At 46.0% G+C, this 22,775-nt stretch overlaps 1 protein-coding gene across 1 annotated transcript in view; it reads right to left on the bottom strand.

The window, feature by feature from the left end:
• Window positions 1–22,775, bottom strand: part of rev3l (REV3 like, DNA directed polymerase zeta catalytic subunit) — a 75,634-nt gene that overhangs the window by 18,220 nt on the left and 34,639 nt on the right. The window contains exons 5-17 of the mRNA XM_061051264.1: window positions 20,738–20,885; window positions 20,152–20,246; window positions 18,756–18,860; window positions 16,870–16,954; window positions 10,722–10,864; window positions 9,956–10,087; window positions 8,663–8,900; window positions 8,054–8,196; window positions 3,241–7,075; window positions 2,008–2,894; window positions 1,750–1,835; window positions 1,214–1,339; window positions 171–363 (exon numbers count right to left, since the gene is read on the bottom strand). Coding sequence (XP_060907247.1) covers window positions 171–363; window positions 1,214–1,339; window positions 1,750–1,835; window positions 2,008–2,894; window positions 3,241–7,075; window positions 8,054–8,196; window positions 8,663–8,900; window positions 9,956–10,087; window positions 10,722–10,864; window positions 16,870–16,954; window positions 18,756–18,860; window positions 20,152–20,246; window positions 20,738–20,885 — 6,216 coding nt within the window. The remainder of the gene's footprint in view (window positions 1–170; window positions 364–1,213; window positions 1,340–1,749; window positions 1,836–2,007; window positions 2,895–3,240; window positions 7,076–8,053; window positions 8,197–8,662; window positions 8,901–9,955; window positions 10,088–10,721; window positions 10,865–16,869; window positions 16,955–18,755; window positions 18,861–20,151; window positions 20,247–20,737; window positions 20,886–22,775) is intronic.

Here is a 22,775-nt window from a genome sequence, read left to right as displayed (position 1 = left end):
AAGAATAAAAGCAGTGATGAAAACATAATGATATATAATGAACCAAATACAGCTACCAGCCTAAACAAAGACACTGATGAGAAGACGATGAACACGTTCATGCTGTTGAATAATCTAACACTCTTTGTGATTTTCATCATCAGTGATACTGAGATTAACTGAGCTGTCACCTTGGTTACGGCTCTGATGGTCTTTCTCCACCACGATGGCCCCGGTCAGCTGGGTGCTGTCCTCGTCGGGCAGCGGAGCGTCTGAACTGAGGCAGTAGAATAAGGCACATATGGGGTCGAACTCAGGGTCGGCCTCGAGGTCACGTCTGGTTCTTGCATGGAGCTCCATGCCCATGAGTGTTAGGTGCTGGACCTGAAACACAAGGTGTGTTAGAAGAGAAATTAAAACTACAACAAAGATTTTAAAGGAGCAGTGTGTAACTGTGACACCTAGTGTTAAAACAGGTACTGCAGTCCAAATTCTAAACATTATAGAGAGCTGTCTCCCCCCGCCCCCTCCTCTCTAGAGTCGATGCTCACACAGGTCACCATGTGGTGGACACTGAAGCTTCAGTGTTTATCCAGCTCTGCATCGGTCTGTAAACCTTTCTGTGTTCTAACCTCTCTCCATTTTTCAAAAGCATCTCCAATATTGATCCTAGTTTGATCACGTTTCTGCTCGTGGAGCTTATTCGAAACATGCAGAGGCTTTTTAGGTCGAGTACAATCACTTCTATCTGAACCACTTCTCTTGTCCCCTCTCCTCACTGCAACACCTGTTGACCTGATAACTGCTCTCATATCTGACAAACTGCGGGGCGTCCGTGTGTGTGCGTGTGTGTGTGTGTGTGTGGGGGGGAGGGGGGGTCCAAACAAATCCAGAGCATTCAGGACCAGAATCTAAAGTTAGAAGGAGGACATACTGACTGCTGCATTGTTGACAGAGAAGACAGAACTTCAACATAGCATGTTTCCTTAATGTCTGATGATGTAGTAAGGTACCTTCATCATTTCATTCAGTACATATCTCACATGTTGATCCTTAAATGCTTGGATTTCATTGTAAAGGTGACATTATTTACTACATTTACATTATTATTTATTATTATTTGACATTAGAAGAAGGCTGAAGCAGATTTATAGAGTTATTAAAAGTTAGAATTCGAAATCTGCTCAATCAAACTTCTGAAGGAAGGCTGGGATGTGAGTGTGGTGCAGCTGACCTCATGCAGAGCTTTGGCCTCCTGCAGGTTCTGCATGCTGACTCTGAAGCCGTAAGAGTTGGCTATGCTGGGCCCTTCGATCTGAGACGTATCTTTCTTTGGCACGTTCAAAGCAGCAAACTGGTTCTGTGAATGACAAAGGAAAGCAAAGAGAAAGACTTTAGCCAGACAAAGGTCCCAAAGTGCTTCACATCAACAGACAGAAATAAAGACAGAACAAAGGAGCGGCTCGTGCACAGACCTGCCTGATCACAGAACGTAGGCATGTCTTTTTTTTTACAGAGGTTTTCCTCCTCCCTTTAAAAAAAATAATCCCGTCCACACACACAATAAATTCAACGCTGTCCTTGAAATGTGAAGTTTTCTCGCCATTCCTAGGCCTAAACATCATCATATTAGCTATCGCTGCATGTCTTCTAATGAGTCTGTGGGGCCGACAGCAGGTGTTAAGGTGAGTGGGTTAGTGAATACAGGTGGATGAGTTCTGATAAATATTCAGGGTCCTGAGGCTTTAAAATCATTGAATGCAGTCTGACCTTCATCTGTGTGTCCAGTAACACTCTTCTCAGCGGGTCCGCTTGGCTCCTCCTCCTCTGCTGGAGTCTCTGTGAAATGGGATCCTCTGCAGCAGGAAAAAAAAACAGATGAGTTTAGTAAACAACGAATGTTAAAACACATGCAGAAGGATTTCCCAGGATGGAAATATTATTCAGATGTGATAAATTATAAATCTGTGCATCACTTGTCCATATTAAAGTTTGCATATAGAAGACACAGATCTGCAGTTTTCTTACCCTCAGATATGGGCGTGCTGCACACCGGCTCCAGATCCTCCTTGCTTCTCCGCCTTCTTCTTAAAAACGGGGTGCTGTGAAGAGGGAGGGGACTGGTCCTCCCCTCGTCCTTGTTACTGACATGGATGAGTGAGGGACTGAGATTCTCCCCCTGTCTCTCTGCAGAGTTAGAAATCTGAGGTGACTGTGCTTCTGGAGAGATCTGCCTGTTGTTGCCGGGCTGGTCTGGTCCTGAGGGGCTGGGCTGACAGGACTGCTGCCAGGGAGGCAGCTCGGGGGACTCTGGAGAGGTGGCTTTATCATCGTCCTCGTCATCTTTTTCTCCAACTTCCTGCTCAATCTCTGCTCCAGCATCTTCAGAAACCGGACTCACCTCTGTGGACGTACACTGAGAGTCTGTGTTCCTCAGGGGAGATATGATTAAGGACAGGTTACGCTTCTTTCTCCTTTGGGTCCTGACGCTGGAGAGTCTCTCGCACAGCTCCAGCTTCACCGCGGGGGGCTCCGTTCTCTCCTGGTGTCCCTCCTCATCCAGCCCTTTCTTCTGCAGATCTGCGTCTCGTCTCCCTTTCCGTAAACTTTCATACTGCCTCCTCGCTTCCAGCCACAGGTTGACACGCTCTCGGCTGGGTGGGTTTTTGCAGGGCAGGAGGATGACCTTCTTGTCGCCGCCAGAGGACGAGCTTGGCTCCGTCTGCTCTCGTCTCGCCTCCGAGGCCTCGGCCCCCCTGGCTTGTGAAGATGAGTTAATAGCGGCGGCCGGGTGTGTCATGGCTGAGAAGGCCGTCTTCCAGAAATGGAGCCCTTCTAAAGACAGGTCTCCACTGAACTCTGCCAGCTCCTTAGCCAGCCTGGTGTTCACAGTTAGCTTGCGGCCGCCAACCTCCCTGGAGAGAGGAACGGGGAATGTGATTAACTGACTTATTTACATTTTTAATTACTGCCATTCATCAAGACTTCAAAGGGGCACAGATATGCAAAATACAGTTATTTGCATGGATCGAATGGTATTAAACTGGATTATATGACTATATTGACACATTTCAGTTTTGCAATTTATACTTTATGTCTATTATTCTTTATTAGTATGACAGTTTCACTAAAATTAGATGTAAATAAAAGCCCTCGTAAAGAGGGACTTGCATATACCTTATGTGTTCCTTATGTGCATTATGTCATGCATGATGTCACTTGAGTCATTATTAGTTCAGCTCATGGGGCTCATAGTCTTACATTGGTTTCCCTGGTGCATCAGAGGGGTCGCTGCAGAACGGCTCCTGGAAGGTGGCCTCCGACATCTCAAGGTCGAGTAAGGTGCTGAGGATCTCCTCCCGGCTTGGAGGGGACATGAGGGGTTTGAGAATGTGGGCTCCGCCTCCTGCCCCCCGCAGCAGCTGACTGGCTCTCACCTGGGATAAAGAGCTGATGGAGCGTGGAGAGCTACTGGGCGTGGTGGATGTCAGTCCGTCGATGCTCTCCAGAAGCTCCCCTATGGGAGAGCCGTCATGGTCGACGAATGAGGCGGAGCTCAAAGGCAAAGGCAGGACGGGGTCGAAGACGGAAAAGAGCAGCTCTTTTCTCTCACAGTGGAAGTCTTGAAAGGGGCTGAGTGTGTGGGCTTTACCTAAAGAGAAGTCCCACTCTCTGCTTTTTATCTTGTCTGAGTCGAGGAATGTGAGGTGATTGGGGACGGACTCGCCGATCTCAGGTCTGTCAAAGAGGTCAGGGGTGACGGGCCGAGGTTTGGTGGAGTCCGAGTCTCTTCTTAGCTCCTCCTCAGAACCTAAGAGCTTCTTCTCTACGCCCAGAGCCTGAGCCGATACGGCATCCTGGCTGACATCGCTCAAGAACTTTGCAGGTAAATGTTTATCAGTCAGGACAAACTGACTGCCGCTGTAGGGGGCGGAGAACTCTGTCTGATCGATGGCATTGATATCAAAGTTGTAGTTATGGGGGAGCTCTGGGGACAAGCTGTCCTCTATGAAGGTGCAGCTGTCCATGCCTGGCTCTGACAGGAAGACGGGGCAGTCATCAGACACATTGTCTTCCTGCTTCACCGACGCATTGGGCTGGGAGTTGCTCGCCTTGCCTTTCCGGATTCTTGGCTTTTTATCCTTGGGAGTGGTGGATTTTGGGGCCCGGGGTTTCCGAGGAGTGGTGGAGGGAGCTCTTCTGGATTTTGTCGCTTTAGCTGCTGGATCTAGAAGAGCTGCGGCCTGAGCGAGGGCAGTGGAGCGGCTGGTTGTACCCACCACCTGAAGAGGAAGGGCCTGACCCTGCTGCCTCCTCTGGAGAAGCTGCTTGAGGACAGCCAAGCCAGAGGGGGTCTCAGATAGGGTGGGGATCTCCCCGTTCTTAGGACCTGAGTGTGGGGATGCTAATGCTAGTTTACTACCATCCAGTAATGATCGACCAGCGGGAGGAGACAGAGGAGCCGTGCTCTCCTGTGAAGCCTCTGATTTTACCACAGTGGTCTGGCAACCTTTCTGCTTGAGCTTGGCTGGTTCTGAATGGCTCTGGTTGACCTCCATGATGGAGGTCTCACAGTCCTCAACCTTTGGTACTACAGACTGGGCTGCAGGGTTAGAGTCTGATAAAGGAGCCGTCTGGGAACTGTCCCTGCTTTTGCTTTCTGTGCCCCCCGGCTGTTGAAATGGAGGGAGCTCTTGAGAGGAACTCTCAGACAGAGGCATGTCGTCCCCTGGAAACAGAAGCTGGGAGCCGTCTTTACTTGAATCATGGCCCTTTGGTTCCTCACATTTCTTTTTGCGAGGCTTTCTTTGTCTTGTAGTGGTTGAACAATGGTTGACAGAAACTTCGGCTACATCTTTAGTTTTCTTGTTCTGCCTGGGAGCAGCTCTACTTCGCCTCGGCTTTCCCTTTTTGGGTTCCTCTTCCGCCGGGGGATTGGGGGCAGTCTTGATTACCTTCCTTTTAGTGTCTGTGACTTTCTTAGGTTTGGCAGTTTGACGCCTCCTTCGTGCTCCTTTGGTCGGAGACACCGGGCCTTGTGTGTGAAAAGCAGAACTGAGACATGGATCACTGAGCGGGTCGATCAGTTGATCTGAACTGCCGGGTTCCATGAGAGGGTCGCTTGGGGACCAACATCGAGGTGGGGTTGAATCGATCGGGCTTTGGGATCTATCAGAGAGGTAACCCAACTCTACCATGACATCAGTGTACTCAACACCATGGTCATCTGCTAGCTCACAGTAACATGGCCGAGGAGGCGGTAGAGAGGGTAGAACTGGGCCTCTCTGACAGCCTCTGATCTTTTTGACTCGTTCTCGCTGTCTGACCTGAGGTGTGTACGGTTTTCCGACCGTTTTCTTATTGGTGGAGTTAACCTTTCCCTTTCTTTTGGGGTGTTTCTTGACCTTCGGCTCTGCGATGGGAAACTTCACAGCCGTGGATTCGGGCACCTTGGGCCAGAAATCCTTCAGAGGGGCAAATTTACTGTACTGCTCCAGCTTATCTGGTGTCAACAAGACCACCTGCTCCTCTACATTCAACTTGGACATCTTCACCAGCATGTTTTTCTGCCCTTTGAACCTGTTGATGATGATATACTTGATGATGATCGGCGGCTCCTTCTTGCGCCGTTTCTGGTATTTGACCTCCTGCCCGCCGGAGACATCGGAGACATCAGAGTCCTTGAGTCGTTCTTTGGAGGCTGGGTGTTTAGAGCGAGTGGCACCTGAGTGTTCTCCATCCTCACCGTCGAAGAGCATCTTCCGTTTGGTCCTCAGGGTGTATTTACTCCCGGGCAGGGAAGAAGGCTTTGTACAGGTGACTTTGGCAGACAGATCTTGCAAGGGGCTTAGCGTCTCCTCTTTAGGTTCCTCAGAAACACTGGAAGCAGTGGTGGCCGGGGGTTCTGACTGGGAGTCGGTCTGCTCCATTAAAGATCCCTCTTCTTGTTCTGTCTCCTGCTTTGCAATCAACAACTCCGCCTCTACCGTTGGCCCATTCTTAATAGGCTCAGCCTCGATTCCTGGCTGAACCCCCACATCAGGCATCTCTGTGTCTGGAGTCTCTGGACAGGCAGGTGTTTTTGAGGCGAGGCCAGTACTAACCTGGCTCTCAGAGGTAGAGCTTACAACACCTGTGTTTACTTTAGTCCTCGACCCTACCAGTCCCAACCTTTTTTTATTCAATTTCATCCTCGGCCTGCGTGGTTGAGCCTGTTCCAGCTCGCTGCAGGGCTCCGCCAGCTTTTTGCCCCCAGCTTTCTTCCTAGTGAGGCAGTTCGAGAGGATGACGCTGGGGAAGAACTTGTAGTGTGCTTCCTGCTGGGCTCCTATTGTCCTCTCCGTCTTGTTTTCCTGATAGTCCTCATACCTGATTTTGAGTTCACCAACATCTCCCTCCTCGCTGTCCTGGTCCATTTCTTCCTCCCGGGGGTCGAGGAACTCATCCTCGTCCTCTATGGGCGACGGGGAGGAGGAAATGTTCATCAGGATGGGGCTCTTTCTGTCCTTCTGGCTCAGTTCCAGCTCGGTCTTTGCTGAGCAGTTTCTCAGCTCGGAGTAACAGAGGGAGAACGTCCTGTGGTTCTGCAGGATGGACAAACAGTTCTTTTCTACATTCTTCATGCTGCCGTACTTCTTCCTGTTTTTGGTGACCTTTCCGTTACCAAATGTGAAACTTTCTAGATCTGTCTTTTCCAAAGCTATGGAGGTTTGCTTGTCAAAGGTGTACAGGGGTCGTATGTCCTCTTGGTCTACGCAGATGGGAGACGCTTCAGGATGACCGGCTATTTTACAGGGGATGGGGTGTTTGACTGGCGGGATGTAGGGGATTTCTTTATTGACCCTAAACCCTGTTGAACATTCACTGCTGCTGTCCTGGATGCTCTTTGATTGAAAGTGCTTGTCAAGTGGTTGCTCCGTGTCCAGCACGTGACCAGGTCTGTGCTCAGGGTGCTTGCATTCCAGAAGGATCTTCGCTGAGGAAGGTGGCTCCAGGTGGACTGTCTCCCCGGGGAAGGGGTTTCTTTTCCCAAGCATCTTTTCTGTGACTACGAGAGATGATTGTGACCTGGAGCCGCTGTCTGTTAAAGATGAATCTACAGATACAACAAAAGAAAAAAGAGGCATCTTAATGAGAGCTGCAAGCAGCAAGATAAAGCTATTTCTCTTTTAAAGGTCACATATTCTCCTCCTCTTCAACTAGTTTAAATAAGTCTCAGAGCTCCTCAAAACATGTGTGTGAAGTTTCTTATTCTAAATCCACTCTGATCCTGTATTTGATCATGTCTATAAACCCCTCTATTTCAGCCCTGCTCAGAACAGGCTGTTTCTGTGTCTGTACCTTTAAATATCTAAATGAGCTGTGTCTGACCACGCCCCCTCTCTGGAGGGGCTTGGGTGTCTCGGTCTTTCTTGCTCCATGTCCTATTGTTTACAGTAAGAAGGCAGACTCAGAGGTCAGAACAAACACCTAGCTGTGGGAGGGTCACCCACCTGGGGGAGGGGTTACTGCCCTTTGTGATGTCATGACAGGAAAATCTCCAAACAGCCTGTTTGAGCACACATTTACTGAAAAGTGGAGCAGGGAGAAGACGGAGAGGATGGACTTTTCTCATTGTTGGTGGGTTTTAGACGATTAGGGACACATATTAGTGTTAGAGAAACATGGTGAAGTGTATTTTAGCATGATATGTGACCTTTAAAACATGAGGCTAATTCCACTGTAGATAAAATACACACATGATGACCAGGAGAGAAGTTCTTCACTTCCTCTTAGTAAAAGACTCTGCCTTCACAGCCACGGTAAAATGTATTCAGAGCTAATTTATAATACCACAGGAAATCAATTAGAGTCCTAGCTTCTAGCTCCAGATTAAATCACAGCTCCCTCATAATCGAATTAGATCAAACGGCAACAAACTAGCTTCAACTCAAACAGTTGTTGTGCAGCTGCCGTCAGATCGCTGGTCCGATATCCTTGATGGAACATGAAGCAGCAGGGAGGGAAAGATAAGCGTCAAAGCAGACTGACACTCAAGTGCTGTCTCAGCAGGTCTCAGCGTGAGACGACTCACCGCTGCTCTCGTCTGCAGCGCCGTCAAGCTGTGGGATGGACAGGTTGGCGAACAGAGAGTTATTCCCGCTCCAGTCCATGTCTTCGTCAGAGGACTCCTGCTGCTCGTCACTGAAGCCTTCCTCTGGCTCCTTCACACCGAGTCTGCATGCACAGGAAAGACGGATGCACAGATTAAACTAAGCCCAGACAACGCTACTGTGGACACGACTGCAGACTGCATTGTGCACTCTCATTGTTATTCTCACATACTAATCATTTTTCAGTAACGTGCCAAACGTTGCCCTTAACTGATTTGTTATTTACAACCATATCGGACCCGATACTGATATTAGATCAGATCTGATCCCATCCCAAAGATTCTGAAATCATTATACAGAGAGGATCGTTAGAAGACGTATACCTTCATATTAATCTTTTTTTAAACACATTAACCATAGAATCGTCTAATCTTCTAATGACGTCGTTTTCTGATATTTTTTTTATTCATATTATATCAAATGTCGATGAAGGGGGGGGAAAAAACATGAAAATGTGCACTCCATACAAACTAACGGATCATTTTCTCATTGTCATGATTTAAACTTCTGGTCAGTGGACACAAACTTGCCTCTGTGAGGATGAGCTCTCCGTAGGCTCTTTGTCCCATCGCTGTGACATCATCACACTGAGCTCGGCCTCCTCCCTCTCCAGCTCTGGCTCCGCCTCCTCCTCGTCACTGTTGCAGTTGTAGCTCCGAGCGCCAGGAAGTGACTGAGACTGTGAGTTCTGCCTGACGGGGGTCCTGCGGAAACCGTCGTCCTCCAGGCCAGCCAGCAGGTCAATGATGGCGTGGTCTTGGCTGCTGTCTGCAGTCCCACAAAAACAACAAACAGAAAACATTACATCAAAAAGCTGAATATATTAACGCTCAAAAACATTTGAACCCTCGTCTTTCTTTTTTTTTTTTTTTTTATACTTTATTTTTCATTTTTGTTTTACAAGAAACACAGAACAAGTGAGGACTTGGGCAAGACAGTATAAATAAGATCAAATACAAGAATGTAAAAGGCACAGGTACAGTACATAATGGATGGTACATTCTAATGAAAAAAGATATATTTACGAGTCTTTATCTTTGTGGGGGGGGGGGGGGGGTTGGCAGACAGACTAGAGACACATTTTACAAGAAAGTTTCACAAGATATGTGTGCATTGTGTGTCAGCTCAGTTCTCTGTGCAGGCTGAATTTACAGAGTGCAGCCAAAGCAGCACTGCAGACAGCTGGAGTCTCAAGACCAAGAAGTTCCCGTGGTCATTTCAGAACCAGCACAAGATAATAAGATGTGTATGGCTATTGTTCCCAACCGTCAAAAACAGTGTTTTATTCTGAAAATATAACCGGATGTTTTAATGTTGTTTGGTTGTCTGACTTCCTGTCCGGCTCGATCTGCTCTGTGATAAATTGATGCGCTGTGCTCCTTTACAAAAATATTTCTTCCCTGTCTGAGACGCAGAGCAGCGGAGTCAGTAGCCGCTCACACATTGACTGAAGTGAAATAAGCTCTGATCCAGTGACAGGGCGGAGACAGACCAGACACGCATCTGGTTGAATTTAGCAGTTATTGTTAGAAAAATCATGGTAAAGTCTATTTTGCCCTTATATGAGAAAATAACTTATAACATATATTGTGTAAATCAGGTGTTTTTTTTGGGGGGGGGGACTAAAACCCACTCTAATAAAATCCACCTGTTACTCCTTAAGCATGCAGGCTTGGTCCCTCATTGTGTTTTCATTCAGTAAAAGTCAAGAAAAAAATCAAAATAAATGAATGAAAGGACAACAAATGAGGCTTTTTTGACACAAAGATAGAAAACAAAGAGTCAGCCAGGAGGTTTTTTATTGAGCGAGGGAGCTCACATACCTAACAGTGTGGAGTGGTTGGATGTCTGGGACAGAGGGAGGAAGGTCTGACTGTTCTCCAGGAGACTCAAGATGGCCTCCTCGTCCACGACGGCCTCCTCTGGGATCTTTCCACTGCTCCTGATGGAAGATTCTTGGACGAGAAGAGAAGCGGGCTGTTAGCATCACATGTAACACCTCAGACAGACCTTTAGGGAGATAATCTGAGAAGACGGGTTCATCAACACACACACACGGCAGAACAACAGGGACTCTACAGTGATTCATGAGGTCAGTGTGTGTGTGTGTGTGTGTGTGTGTGTGTGTGTGTGTGTGTGTGTGTGTGTGTGTGTGTGTGTGTGTGTGTGTGTGTGTGTGTGTGTGTGTGTCTCTCCTGTCCCTGGCAGCCACGGTGCTCTGGTGTGGGACTTGGCAGACAGAGTGCCAGCAGATTAGGCTAATGCTAATCACCGCGTGCCACACTTTAAAACCCTGTACACAGCTGGAGCCAAGAAAACAAATGTCACTTTTAACAGCTACTTCTCCAGCCGGCCACACAGTCACAGGAGCAGGGACATTTAAAGAGGAGGAAAACAAACGCAGCTTATAGTTTAAAATGCTTTCTGATTCATAAATTATGACAAAAGGAAGAAATGGGAAACATGGATAGTAGCCACAGCATTTTTTTATCTGCTATAAACACCAACGTGGTGATTATATTTGAGCTAAAAATCTCAACTACACTTCAGCACAAGCGGCACATGTTTTGAGTTGTAGATTTTCCTTACCTGGCTGCCAATCCCTGTGCACCTCCACAGCATTAGCCAGCGTGCACGGCAGTCCCTCAGAGGTCAGGAGGTCAGAATGAAGACTAAGATCGCCAGGGAAGTCCTCCTGATCGTCTCCATCACCAGCAGACAAACTCTGAGTCCTGAGCAGGTAAAGACAAAGATACAGATCGTTTCTTTTTTTTATCATGATAATGACAGCTTAAATCAGACCGTTTATACCTCGGCATTGTTTGATAACTGGTGACCACTCGGTGCTACATTTATCTCGTCGGAGTCTGCACTATCTTTATCTTTATGAGACTGCACTTTTTGGCACGCGTGGACATTGTTGCATTAGCTTGCTAGGAGGATAGGAAGTTAACCACGAAGTAAGTAAAACTTTGTAAATGTAATTATTGGCATCACGGAATGAGAGCCCAGCAAAAGACGTCTGACAGCTAGAAAGCATCCTGTCTGGATTATAATATAATACCTCCTCGTTCAGGAGGAAGGACAGACAACCTGAAGCTGCTTGGAGGCATCAGGAGCTAACAGATCAGGTCCAAGCATCAGCGGTATATCCATGGCATTACATCTGCAGGGAACTGATGGAGTCATTTTCCCTTTATGAGCATGAGCAGCCAGCGCTGTGAGCTTGGCATTTACCTGAATCAGAAAGCAGAGGACCTTCTGGTATCTGCCCTCATGCCGTCATGTTTCATTAGCGTCTCTTTACTGCGGGTCTCAATCAGGGGAAGAGCTCTGTTTACACTCTGTGTGTGTACACAGAGGTGCTGTATGTGTGGTCGGCTTCACGTGTGTGGAGAGAGTCTTTAGTCTGGCCAGTGTGTGTGTGTGTGTGTGTGTGTGTGTGTGTGTGTGTGTGTGTGTGTGTGAGTGTAGGAGAGGGAATATGAATGGAAAATGGGCAGACGGCCAACTTTGGCTTTGTTTCCCTCCAGATCGCTCAGAGCAACAAGCTGCCTATCACGCTCCCTCACCCATGCTGCCCGGTTGCATCGCCTAGCAACCCTCCACTTAGTGACTCTGAAATATTGAAATGTAGACCAGGCTGGCGGCCGTCACTCGAGAGTGGAACAGATTTCACAGAAACCTTTTTTTTTTACTAGGTTTACTTCCCACAATGTGCCAGACCATCGAATATAAAAAAATGCCTTGAACAGGTTTTGAATCCACTCCCCTGTTAATTCAAGGAGTCGATAAAAGCACAGGCTGCATGAAAGCAAGGACTTCTGTGTGGATCGACGAGCGAAGCTGCACAGATTCTGAGCCATTGCTCAAAAGAAAGTCTGTCCTATTGTTGAGAGACAATAAAAAACAACACCTGAGACACACAGGTGCTGCATATTGGAACAATCCTCACACTGCACTTCCTCCAAACGAAGTAGAGATGTGCTGCCAAGCTCTGCCGCTTTAACATAAACTATTATTCATTCTGTCTGCTCCATCAATTATAAGACCTGGGCAGTGTTAAAGGAGCGATATGTAACTCTGACACCTAGTGTGTAAAGTTGGTACTGCAGTCCAAATTCTAAACATTATAGAGAGCTGTCTCTGCCCCCCCCTCCCTCCTCTCTAGAGTGGATGCTCACACAGGTCACCATGTGGTGGACACTGAAGCTTCAGTGTTTATCCAGCTCTGCATGGGTCTGTAAACCTTTCTGTGTTCTAACCTCTCTCCATTTTTCAAAAGCATCTCCAATATTGATCCTAGTTTGAGCACGTTTCTGCTCGTGGAGCTTATTAGAAACATGCAGAGACTTTTTAGGTCGGGTACAATCACTTCTATCTGAACCACTTCTCTTGATCACTTCCATCACTGCAACACCTGTTGACCTGATAACTGCTCTCCTATCTGACAAACCGAGGGGCATCCAAAACGGCTGTGTGGGGGTAATGCTAGGCGATATATCGTGAAGCTCGATTCGATCAATATTTAATTAATGCTTGATATGGAAAAGGGAACATTGATTTAATTTTTTAAACTACTTCAAATTTTTCTCGCGATATTTTGTTGCTCCGTGAGATTTCCGCAGCAGCGCCTGTTGCTCGGAGACGAAAGGACGGAGGAGACTCCACTCCTGCCGCTGAGTAGCCTCGCTCTTGTAAGCGACCAACACGGAGGAGAAAGATGCGAGCGAGGCCGAATTACTTACAAAAAAAGGGCACATAACGCAGGGCTCGACATTATAACTGTCCCGCTGGCCCGGATGAATGATTGACAGAGTCCAGCTGATTGCACGTTCAGCTGGCGGCTTCACTGCTGTCACTCCCTCGAGCGCGCTCGCTACACTCGAATTGTACACTCGCACACAGATTTTAGCTCAGATTTTCTCTACCAAAACACGTTTGGTAAAACGGTTTTAAAACCGTGAGAGTGACAGCAGGGCATGACGAAAACTGAACGGAAAAAAGTTTCAGCCACAGTGACAGACAGCTGGAGGAGCTGGAACACGTTAAAGTTAAAGACTAGATCATGGTAAAGATAAAAGTTATTCACAAAACATCCTGAAGTAAAGATCTAAGGATGAAGAGTTTCTCACAGAGAAGAAAGAAGGAGAGATTCCAGCTCTATCACAGCCTCATATTAATATCAGATAGACTCTTACAGTTAGCAGCATGGTGAATAAACATGAGCACATAAATATAAGAAAAATACAAAACATTGTTATAATTAGAGCTCAATTAATTAAATAAAAGTTGTTATTGACTTTTGCATCAGAATGGTTCAAGAGTAAACTGGTAACTGTTATTTTTACAATGGTCGGGCCAGTGATCTTTTTTTTATACAGTGGAAATTCAGTTTTATAGGCTACATTTATAAACTTTAATACGATAAATATCGAGTCATATCGAATATCGACATTAGGCAAAAAAATATTGTGATATCAAATTTAGGCCATATCGCCCAGCACTATGTGGGGGGTGTCTTAAAACCTCCTACCTTCTCTGGTCCAAACAAATCCAGAGCATTCAGGACCAGAATCTAAAGTTAGAAGGAGGACATACTGACTGCTGCATTGTTGTCAGAGAAGACAGAACTTCAACATGTTTCATTAATGTCTGATCATATAGTAAGATACTTTTATCATTTCATTCTAACAGATTGGTCCTTGAGTCACTTTAAAACTTAAATAAACTAAAGGTTTCTCTGTCCTCACTGAGAAACTCAACCTGAAGCACGCCTGTTGAATTGTGAATGATTTCCAGAGCTGATGATCAAACATCTGAAATCAGTGGGTTATTTTTTATGCCTTTACTCAGTAAGCATCCAGCTGCCTCTCCAGCCTCTGATGTCAGTTTGACAGTGAGCGAGATTTTCCTGCAGCCTGGTTGTCGTTCAGAGACTTTGCTCTGTTGAGCCGTGTGAGGAAAAGGCCTCTGGAGAGTCAGCGTACACGTGCCACTGTCTGCCTGTCTCTTAATTAGTCTGCTATCTTAACGACTTTAGAGGCGACGAGGGAGAGAGGGAGAGAGGGAGGGAGGCTGGCAGGCGTCGGGAGATTACTGCAGCGATTAACACATTTCTCTTCCATGCCACGCCCCCTCGCTGAAGGGGAGTCTGAGTAGGGTGAAATAGAAAGAGTCCGTCAAACAGAAGCTTTTGTGTTTGGAGCGGTATAGTTAATGGATGGATAGATAGATGCACCTTCCCACTTCTTGTGATGATTCAAAACTATGCAGTGAGCACACCAACGTGATAAAATCCTGAGAAATAAATGATCCTGCCAAATGTTGAGTGGTCTCTGTCTTCTTAACGACTCATTTTGTGGTCTAAAGAAGTCGTTTTGGATAATTTAGTTTTTCAGGATTCTAAACATAAAGACAGAAAAAGAAACGCTGGTTGAGAAAAGTCCATCCTCTCCGTCTTCTCCCTACTCCACTTTTCAGTAAATGTGTGCTCAAACAGGCTGTTTGGAGATTTTCCCTTCATGACATCACAAAGGGCAGTAACCCCTCCCCCAGGTGGGTGACACTCCCACAGCTAGGTGTTTGTTCTGCCCTCTGAGTCTGCCTTCTCACTGTAAACAATAGGACATGGAGCGAGAAAGCCAGAGACACCCAAGTCCTTCCAGAGAGGGGGCGTGGTCAGACACAGCTCATTTACATATTTAAAGGTACAGACACAGAAACAGCCTGTTCTGAGCAGGGCTGAAATAGAGGGGTTTATAGACATGATCAAATACAGGATCAGAGTGGATTTAGAACAAGACACTTCACACACATGTTTTGGGGAGCTCTGAGACTTATTTAAAGTGGAAGAAGAGGATAATATGTGACCTTTAAGGAAACATGCTATGTTGAAGTGCTAACTACCACTACCAGCGTTGTGTTTCAGCTGCAGAGTGAGGAAAGACCCAGAATCTGAAGGATGGTGTGAAAACATACTTAATTATTCTGTGAATCACAAAACCTTCTTCAAAATGCATTTAATGTGCCCTGGTGTGCTGGGTTAAAAGAATAAGTGTGTTTATAAATAGTACTGAAGATGTTTTTGTGAAGCAAAAGGAAGACTGTAAAACACATTAATGAGAAAATGAGAAATTTCCAACAAAGCCTTGAGCGCTGAGTGAGTCCTTGAGAATCAGCATTGTGCATATCAGAGTAAAAGAAAGCAGCCACACGGGCAGTGACAGACTGTGTGAGTATTTAAAGAGGGGGGACTGAGGCAGGGAGGCAGGCTCACCCACGACACTTCCTCCCCTCTCCTCTGCTCCTGTCTCACATCAGAGGTTCGTGAATAGGAGCCATCTGGATCTGATACAAGGCTGCCGAGCTGACTGTACTTTTATTTATAACAGGAAATGCCTGTACATCGTGGGAGTAGCAGGAGGAGGGTGTGGAAGGGAGGGGGTTCTTTCCTTCCCCTATTTCTTCACTAGGCCTGCCCCTGCCCCCCTCCCCTCGCTACATCTGTTTTTGTTTCACTTTCTCCGTCCTTGCTTCCTATGTCTTAAACCCGCGGCTTTAACTCCCTCCACGTCTCAGAGCTTCAGTTAATGAAATGATAAAGGTACCTTACTATATGATCAGACATTAATGAAACATGCTGTGTTGAAGTGCTGGCTTCTCTGACAACAATGCAGCAGTCAGTATGTCCTCCTTCTAACTTTAGATTCTGGTCCTGAATGCTCTGGATTTGTTTGGACCAGAGCAGGTAGGCGGTTTTAAGGCAACCCCCCCCCCCCACACACCCTTGGACACCCCTCAGTTTGCCAGATATGAGAGCAGTTATCAGGTCAACAAGTGTTGCAGTGATGGAAGCGGGCAAGAGAAGTGGTTCAGATAGAAGTGATTGTACTCGACCTAAAAAGCCTCTGCATGTTTCTAATAAGCTCCACGAGCAGAAACATGATCAAACTAGGATCAATACTGGAGATGCTTTTGAAAAATGGAGAGAGGTTAGAACACAGAAAGGTTTACAGACCCATACAGAGCTGGATAAACACTGAAGCTTCAGTGTCCACCACATGGCAACGGGGGGGGGGGACAGCTCTCTCCAGTGTTTTGAATTTGGACTGCAGTACCCATTTTAAACACTAGGTGTCAGAGTAACATATTGCTCCTTAAAACAGTTTTAGTATCTTAAGCCCTGTTTCAAGACATTTCATAGTCTCGCCAATCAACGCTGTGCACAAGTTTTGTTTGAATATAATGAAAGGCCCGTCTCGTTCTGACGTTTATCCCAAACAAAGGCAGCGTCATTTCATGGACTGAAGGAACTAATAGAAGTTTTACGGTAGCTCCATTTATCAGAATTTGGTGCTTTTAACAACACATAAGTTATAATGTGCTCTTCTCAAAGCATAAAAAAGAAAACTAACAAGTCTGAAGAACAAACTGATGGACCGAGCTGTGAAACATTTGACGTGATACAATAACATAACTAAGCTGAGAACAGAGACTAGGAAGAGGAACAAAAATATTTACATGAGGCTGTTAGACGTGGGGTGAACTGAGGACTGACTGGCAGCATCTTGTGCTCATATTCAAACACTGTTTCTCTGCCAGCTGCTCAGACCTTCCTCATTGTCCGCTGATGACTTTCAGATCTAGTATGTCCTGAAACATCTGCCCAGTCCCGTCACTCCCGCCCCAAACTGTCAAGCCGACAATAGATCAAAAGGAAAGACAAAGGACTTACACGTCAAACTCGTTCTCCTTCAGAATCTCCTTGAATCTCCTCATGAAGATTTGCTCGCTCTCGGTTGAAGTGACACTCCCTCGATCTGTAAAAACATCACACAGACTTTTTCAATAAAGCAGTTTTTTATTTATAGTGCTGGGAACTGTCAGACTGAATGAAAAGAGTGTTTCTAGGCGTCACATTCTTGGCTCTAATGAAAACATTTTGGTCAGTAATCAGGGTTAAGGGCGCTTGTCGTTTCTGTGGAGTCTTAATCACAACACTAAAACGGGACTAGATGAAGTTAAACACACCAGAGCTGTTTGGAAAGTTTCTGTGATTCAAAGTGAAATCTCTGTGAGATCCAGGACAGTTTCTTTTCCTCTCTGTAAACTTCTCAGAGCTGGGAAATCAGAGTATCTGTACGTCGGTCTTGACATGCAGAAGCAAACACATTGTGATGAACAACACAGCAGATTAGATCATCTGTCACTTTGTTTCCATGACATCTCAGAGGGTATATTTTTTGTGGTGAGAAGATTAAATCATGTCACCAGTCACACATCATTAGCTCTTTTTGGACGGCCGTTTACGCCAAAAAATTATTTAACTAAGCTCAGCCACCTCACATCTTTATACATTTATTTTGATTCTGCAACAGTGTGAATATATTGGTGTACCAGTCTGTGAATTCTCATTTCTGTTCAGTGTCTCAGCAGACACACAGTCAGACATGCACACACACACACACACACACACACACACACAGCTGCACTCCCCCCGCTGTCTCTGCTGATCCTGTCTCACCCCTGCAATGCCCTCTGTTACTACCTCTAAATACAGCACAGAGGGGGGATCACTTCATCCCACCATTACGCCTCCACAACATTCAGATTGAAGGAGAAATGTCACAGGGCCGTAAGTATCGCGGCTTAAAAAGGCAGTCTGAGATGGCAGTAGTGACATTTTGTAAAATTGATGATTCTCTGAGTGTGTGGTCATGGAAAACGTCAGTGCTGTCTTCCACGTGAACAGTGCTTAACACCTAAACTAAGACAGATGTTATAACAAGCTAACGATCGTCAAAACAAGGGGGAAACAATTCATCAAGTCAGACAAGAATTTAAATTAGCTTCAAACGCTGTCAAAACTTGAAGGGCGCACTCACACAAGTCTCAGCGGAATTGTACCGTGCCAAGCAACATTGTCCACAGAGATGCTTCTAATCCAACGCTAGAGCCCGACCGATTTATCACCAAGCCGATAATACCGGCCGATATTAGCATATCCAGTAACTATCGGTATCGGCTAATTTTATCTCAGATATGTGCCGATGTTACTAGATTTACTCACCAATCAAAAAGCATTTCATTTGAGTATACATTGTGTTACACTAGCAGTTCTTTCACCAGCAGAGGGCGCTATATGGATTACAACCAACATTATCACTCTCCAGATAGTGAAGCGGTGATGCACGTTCACGCGCAGTTACTTTCCAGTCAAGTGACCATCTTCCCTTCATTATAAATCTTTTAGACAAGTGTTACTTTCCGATAAATGGCAAAAATGTTATAAAAAAAGCGTAATTTGTTAAAAAATGAACACTGTATATTTGTGGCTGATGGTTTATTTTCTCAGTATGATCCGAGGAGCTCGGGGAAGTCAGGAGATTTAAAGACACAGTACAACACATAAGTAACGCCGACCTTTGCAGGAATCTTGTTGACAATAAGAAAAAGATGAATTATGACATCATGTATGTTTCTGGTATCTACAATCTTGTGACAACATTTCTACCAGCAGCCTTTGAGATAAATCAGTGCTAACTAACTACTGAAGAGAAAGAGTGTCTTTGCTCTGAAGAGTTCAGACGGGAACAGAGTTTGTACTGTGAACGTTCTCACCTTGTGACTCTGGGGTTTCTATCTGGGACGCCTGGTTCTTCTCTCTCCTCCTCTGCTTCTCGTCCTCCCAGATGGCCTGCAGGCCGGGGTTCCTGCCGATCTGATCTGGAAACAGAGCAGAGTCACAGCACACGGCGTCAGCTGACTCTTCCTTCATGCTTTATTATCACTCAGCTTTTTTCATGATCAACAAAGACTTCTTTGATTTTTTATGAATGTGGATCATAACAGAGACAAACAAGTCAGTGCCAGACCTAAGCCATCAAACTCTAACCATACATGCTGTAGTTCTATTTCCAGCGGTGCCGTTATTATACCGTACAGAGCAGATGGGAAAGTATGAGTCACAACACGAGCTGCGCTGCCCTGGAGCCGCCTCTCCGTTCCTCTCCGAGTTATTCTGTAATTCATGCCTTTGCATCCAGCTTGATGGAGATCAGAAGGTCCTGTACAGTGTTTACCAAACAAACAAAAGCTTGAGAATGAAGGGCTCCGCCTCAGTGACCAGAGGCCTCAACCTGACCACACGTGCAGGATTCTTTTAAAGCTACACCAGCAGACTTCACATGGAGGAGAAATGTTTGACTGTTAAACCAAGAAATCCTCCCTGCCAGCGTTAAACTGCACCATCATATAGAAGCACAGCTGCTCTGTGGTCGGCTCCCACTGGAGAAAAAAAGGAGGAAAAAGATCTGAAAACCAACGAGTCCAGCTGCCTCTCGTTTGTACGGATGGACAGGAGTTCAGTTTGACAGATGCAGTTATTAATAAACATCATGATTTTTATATTTGAAACTAAACTAGTGTCTCTGGTCTTTGCAGTGACTTTATGTTTTCATACTTGGAGTCACTTTCGGTCTGAAAAAACCTTTAGTGTTCTCTTCCGAGTGTGAGGATGGGCTCTCGTTTCCTCAGTACAATAAAACAAACCTGGCTTTACATCAACTCAAACTTAAAGCATAAAATCTAAATCGCTGTCACTAAATGCTGAAGGGTAAACACGTAAGATATCTCTTCAAGGTGTGCATGGCTCCATCAGGAAACACCGTCTGCTTCAGATCTCTTTGTCAATCTGGTGAATTCTCCATCTTCACGGGTTAATCTCTTCCTCTCTCGGCTCCTCTCTGACAGGAGGTGATGGGTCAGAGCCGCACTGTTTACGTTCAGGGCTGCTAATGGATTTGATGTGTGGAGACTGTGGGGGGTGGGGGGGGGGGGGGGGGGTACCTGTGTTTCATCAAAATATCCCTGCCAAACGTGCTGCAGCACCTTCCTAGCTGATGATTCAGCAGGAAACCTTTCACCTTTTCTGTCTCATTCATGCAGCACTCAGAGTGGTGCTATAACACTGTGACTGACAGGGTGGGGGACTGGACATCCTCGGGGGGGTGCTTACTTTCGATTTCCAGCCGGTTGAGGACGTCCACAGCCACAGCATCGACCTCCAGCTCACACGTGCTCTGCTTCTCCACCTCGTCCAGGACCAGAGAGCTGCAGGCAGACACAAAGAACACAAAAAGGGGAGATATGAAAATGCTTCAAGAGAGGTTCTAGTTTACAGTAACTTTTGTAGCGATAGTGTAGAAATATGTGCAAACAGCTTAATAGATAGATTAAGGATGCATGAAGACTTTTGTCAAACCATCTCAGTTTGAAGTCGTATGTATAAAGAAAGGAGCTTCTTTTTGTAAGTCACATTCTGTGTGTGTGGAATAAGGAATCTTCAAGTGTTGCTTGTTGACTTTTCAAATAAAGGAGTACCTCAATAATAAAGACTTACAGCTTCAATAAATAAACTTCTAAGAAAACTAAAAATAGTTCAATAAAACAAAACAAAGGGCTGTATCTTATAAATGTTTTCAAAATGGAAAAGCGTTTTATTCGTTAAAGACAAAGACAGATGACGCTGAGAGCAGCTCGATCATGACAGCTGTAGTAAAGTAAGAGACTGTGCAGCCGAGGCCGGGCCGGGTGACACCCACCAGGGTATGGCGTTCTCCTCCCAGCGGACAAACGTGCCCCCCAGGGTGCTGTCATTGAGTTTGGAGGTGCAGGGGCTCTTCCAGGGGCTGATGCTGGGACGACTGCTGCTGGGAGTCTGTTTGTCTGGGCCCGCTGCAGCAGCGTCTTCTGGGAAAACACACACAGAAGGCGTTAAAGACTCCAGAAGAGCAAGAAAGACACGATCAACACTTGATTTTAAAACATTTAGAAATAAGTGTTTTTACATCCTGCAGTAAATGAATGAAACAACTTCTTAGAAAGAGAGCAGCTCTGTTCAGACGCCTCTGTGATGTTTAGCCTTCAACTAAACAGGGGGACGAAGTGATCCCCTCTCTGTACCATCTTCAGAGGTAGTAACAGAAGTCTGAAAAGAGCTCCCTCTAAAGGGACACTTTGAGACACAATTGAAATAAGAAGCTGCAGATATCAGTTTCCTTTCTCAGTCTTTTTAAAACACAGCCTGGCAGCCTGCTTGTTGTTTTTTGAGGTGAGTTTTGAGACGTGAAGGTGACTTAAAAACCCTTTAAGGTTTTTTTTCATCTTTAAGAGGCCTCTTTTCACCAGTCCAGCCCCTTTTATCATTCCCCTACTTGATCCCAGATTAAGAACTGGCTTTCAAGTGGAAGCTGGAGGGGAGCAGGAAATGTAAACAGGTGTAGCCATTATTGGGGCGTTTGAGTGTCTTTGTTGTCCGGGACACAGGAGAACTTTCTGTTGATTGCATCAGAGTAGAGGTGGATCAAACATGGGAGCACTGCTTTTTGTCGGAGGAGAGTCAAGCGTGAGGATTTTGCACAAAAAAGAACTTTATTAAAATGGAGTGAGGAATTTCCTGTCCTGAATCGTTAATGCCCTCACATGTGGAGGAGCCTCTCTTCTCTGTTCTCTGGGAGTGTGTGTGTGTGTGTGTGTGTGTGTGTGTGTGGGGGGGGGGGGGGGGGGGGGGGGGGGAGAAGAGAGGGGTCCGATCAGCGATGATGAGCGGGGGTACCGGTCTCAGATTAGGACTAAGCTGGGATCAAACAGAGCTGGAAATCAAGGGTTTAAGTCTCCATGAGGAGGAAGTGAAGTGGAGTTTGTTGAGGGTCAGATTCACCCAGGATCTGAGGATCCAACCTTCTGTCTGCCACTCCCACTGGGAGGCCCACTGACGGGTAAGGGTCACAGCTGAAGAGCAAACCCCGAGTGCTCACTATTCAAGAGGAAGCACACACTTAGGGGCCGAACACAGAGACGCGTCGTAGTCCAAAAACCACCTGAGCACATCTGGGAAAACAACAGCTGGGAGCGCCTGAGGAGAGGGCATGCAAACGGGCGACCAAATAAAATAAGTGTGAAAACATTGATTTGAGCAAGCATAGAGCTGTCGTCATCGCTTTGCTCCTAAACGAGGAGCCGGGAAAATAAAAAGAGAGAGGGTCATAAAAAGAGGAGGTAAGGGGGCGGTGGTATCCTAGTGGTTAGTGCGTGCGCCCAATGTATGGAGGCTAAAGTCCTCCAAGCGGGTGGCCTGGATTTGTATCCGACCTGTGGCTCCTTTCCCTCACGTCATCTCTCTCTCTCTCTCTCTGGTTTCTGACTCCACTGTCCGATCTCTAAATAAAGGCATAAAAAGTCAAAAAATAAACCTTACAAAAAACATGCGTAATCGATCAAATTATCAAAGTTTGGGAAATTCTGACGACCCTATATTGGAGAGAAGGTCCTTATAATCCTGGTAAAACAGTGAAGGTTTATTTTGGGACATTGTAGCATAAATATTATCTAGCCATGCTGTGGCTTTAGTTGCTTCTGTGTACAATGAAGCAGCTGAGAAACAAGACAATCATTAAAATCATCAGTTTTCACTTATTACTTTGAGTCTGGGTCGAGGTTTGTAAAGACAGCGTCAGGACAAGCGCTGCCAATATTTAGTGTTCATTTCACACAGGCAACCTGCTGCGCCTCAGCCTCATGAGTCAGAGTGTTTGAGGCAAATCAGCGGATGTCATTCTCCTGGGAGTCTGTATGATCTGT

This window comes from Labrus mixtus, chromosome 12, assembly GCF_963584025.1.
Source record: "Labrus mixtus chromosome 12, fLabMix1.1, whole genome shotgun sequence".
NCBI lineage: Eukaryota > Metazoa > Chordata > Actinopteri > Labriformes > Labridae > Labrus > Labrus mixtus.
The sequence above is the reverse complement of the archived record's forward strand: the minus strand, read 5'-3'. Positions and strand labels throughout refer to the sequence as shown.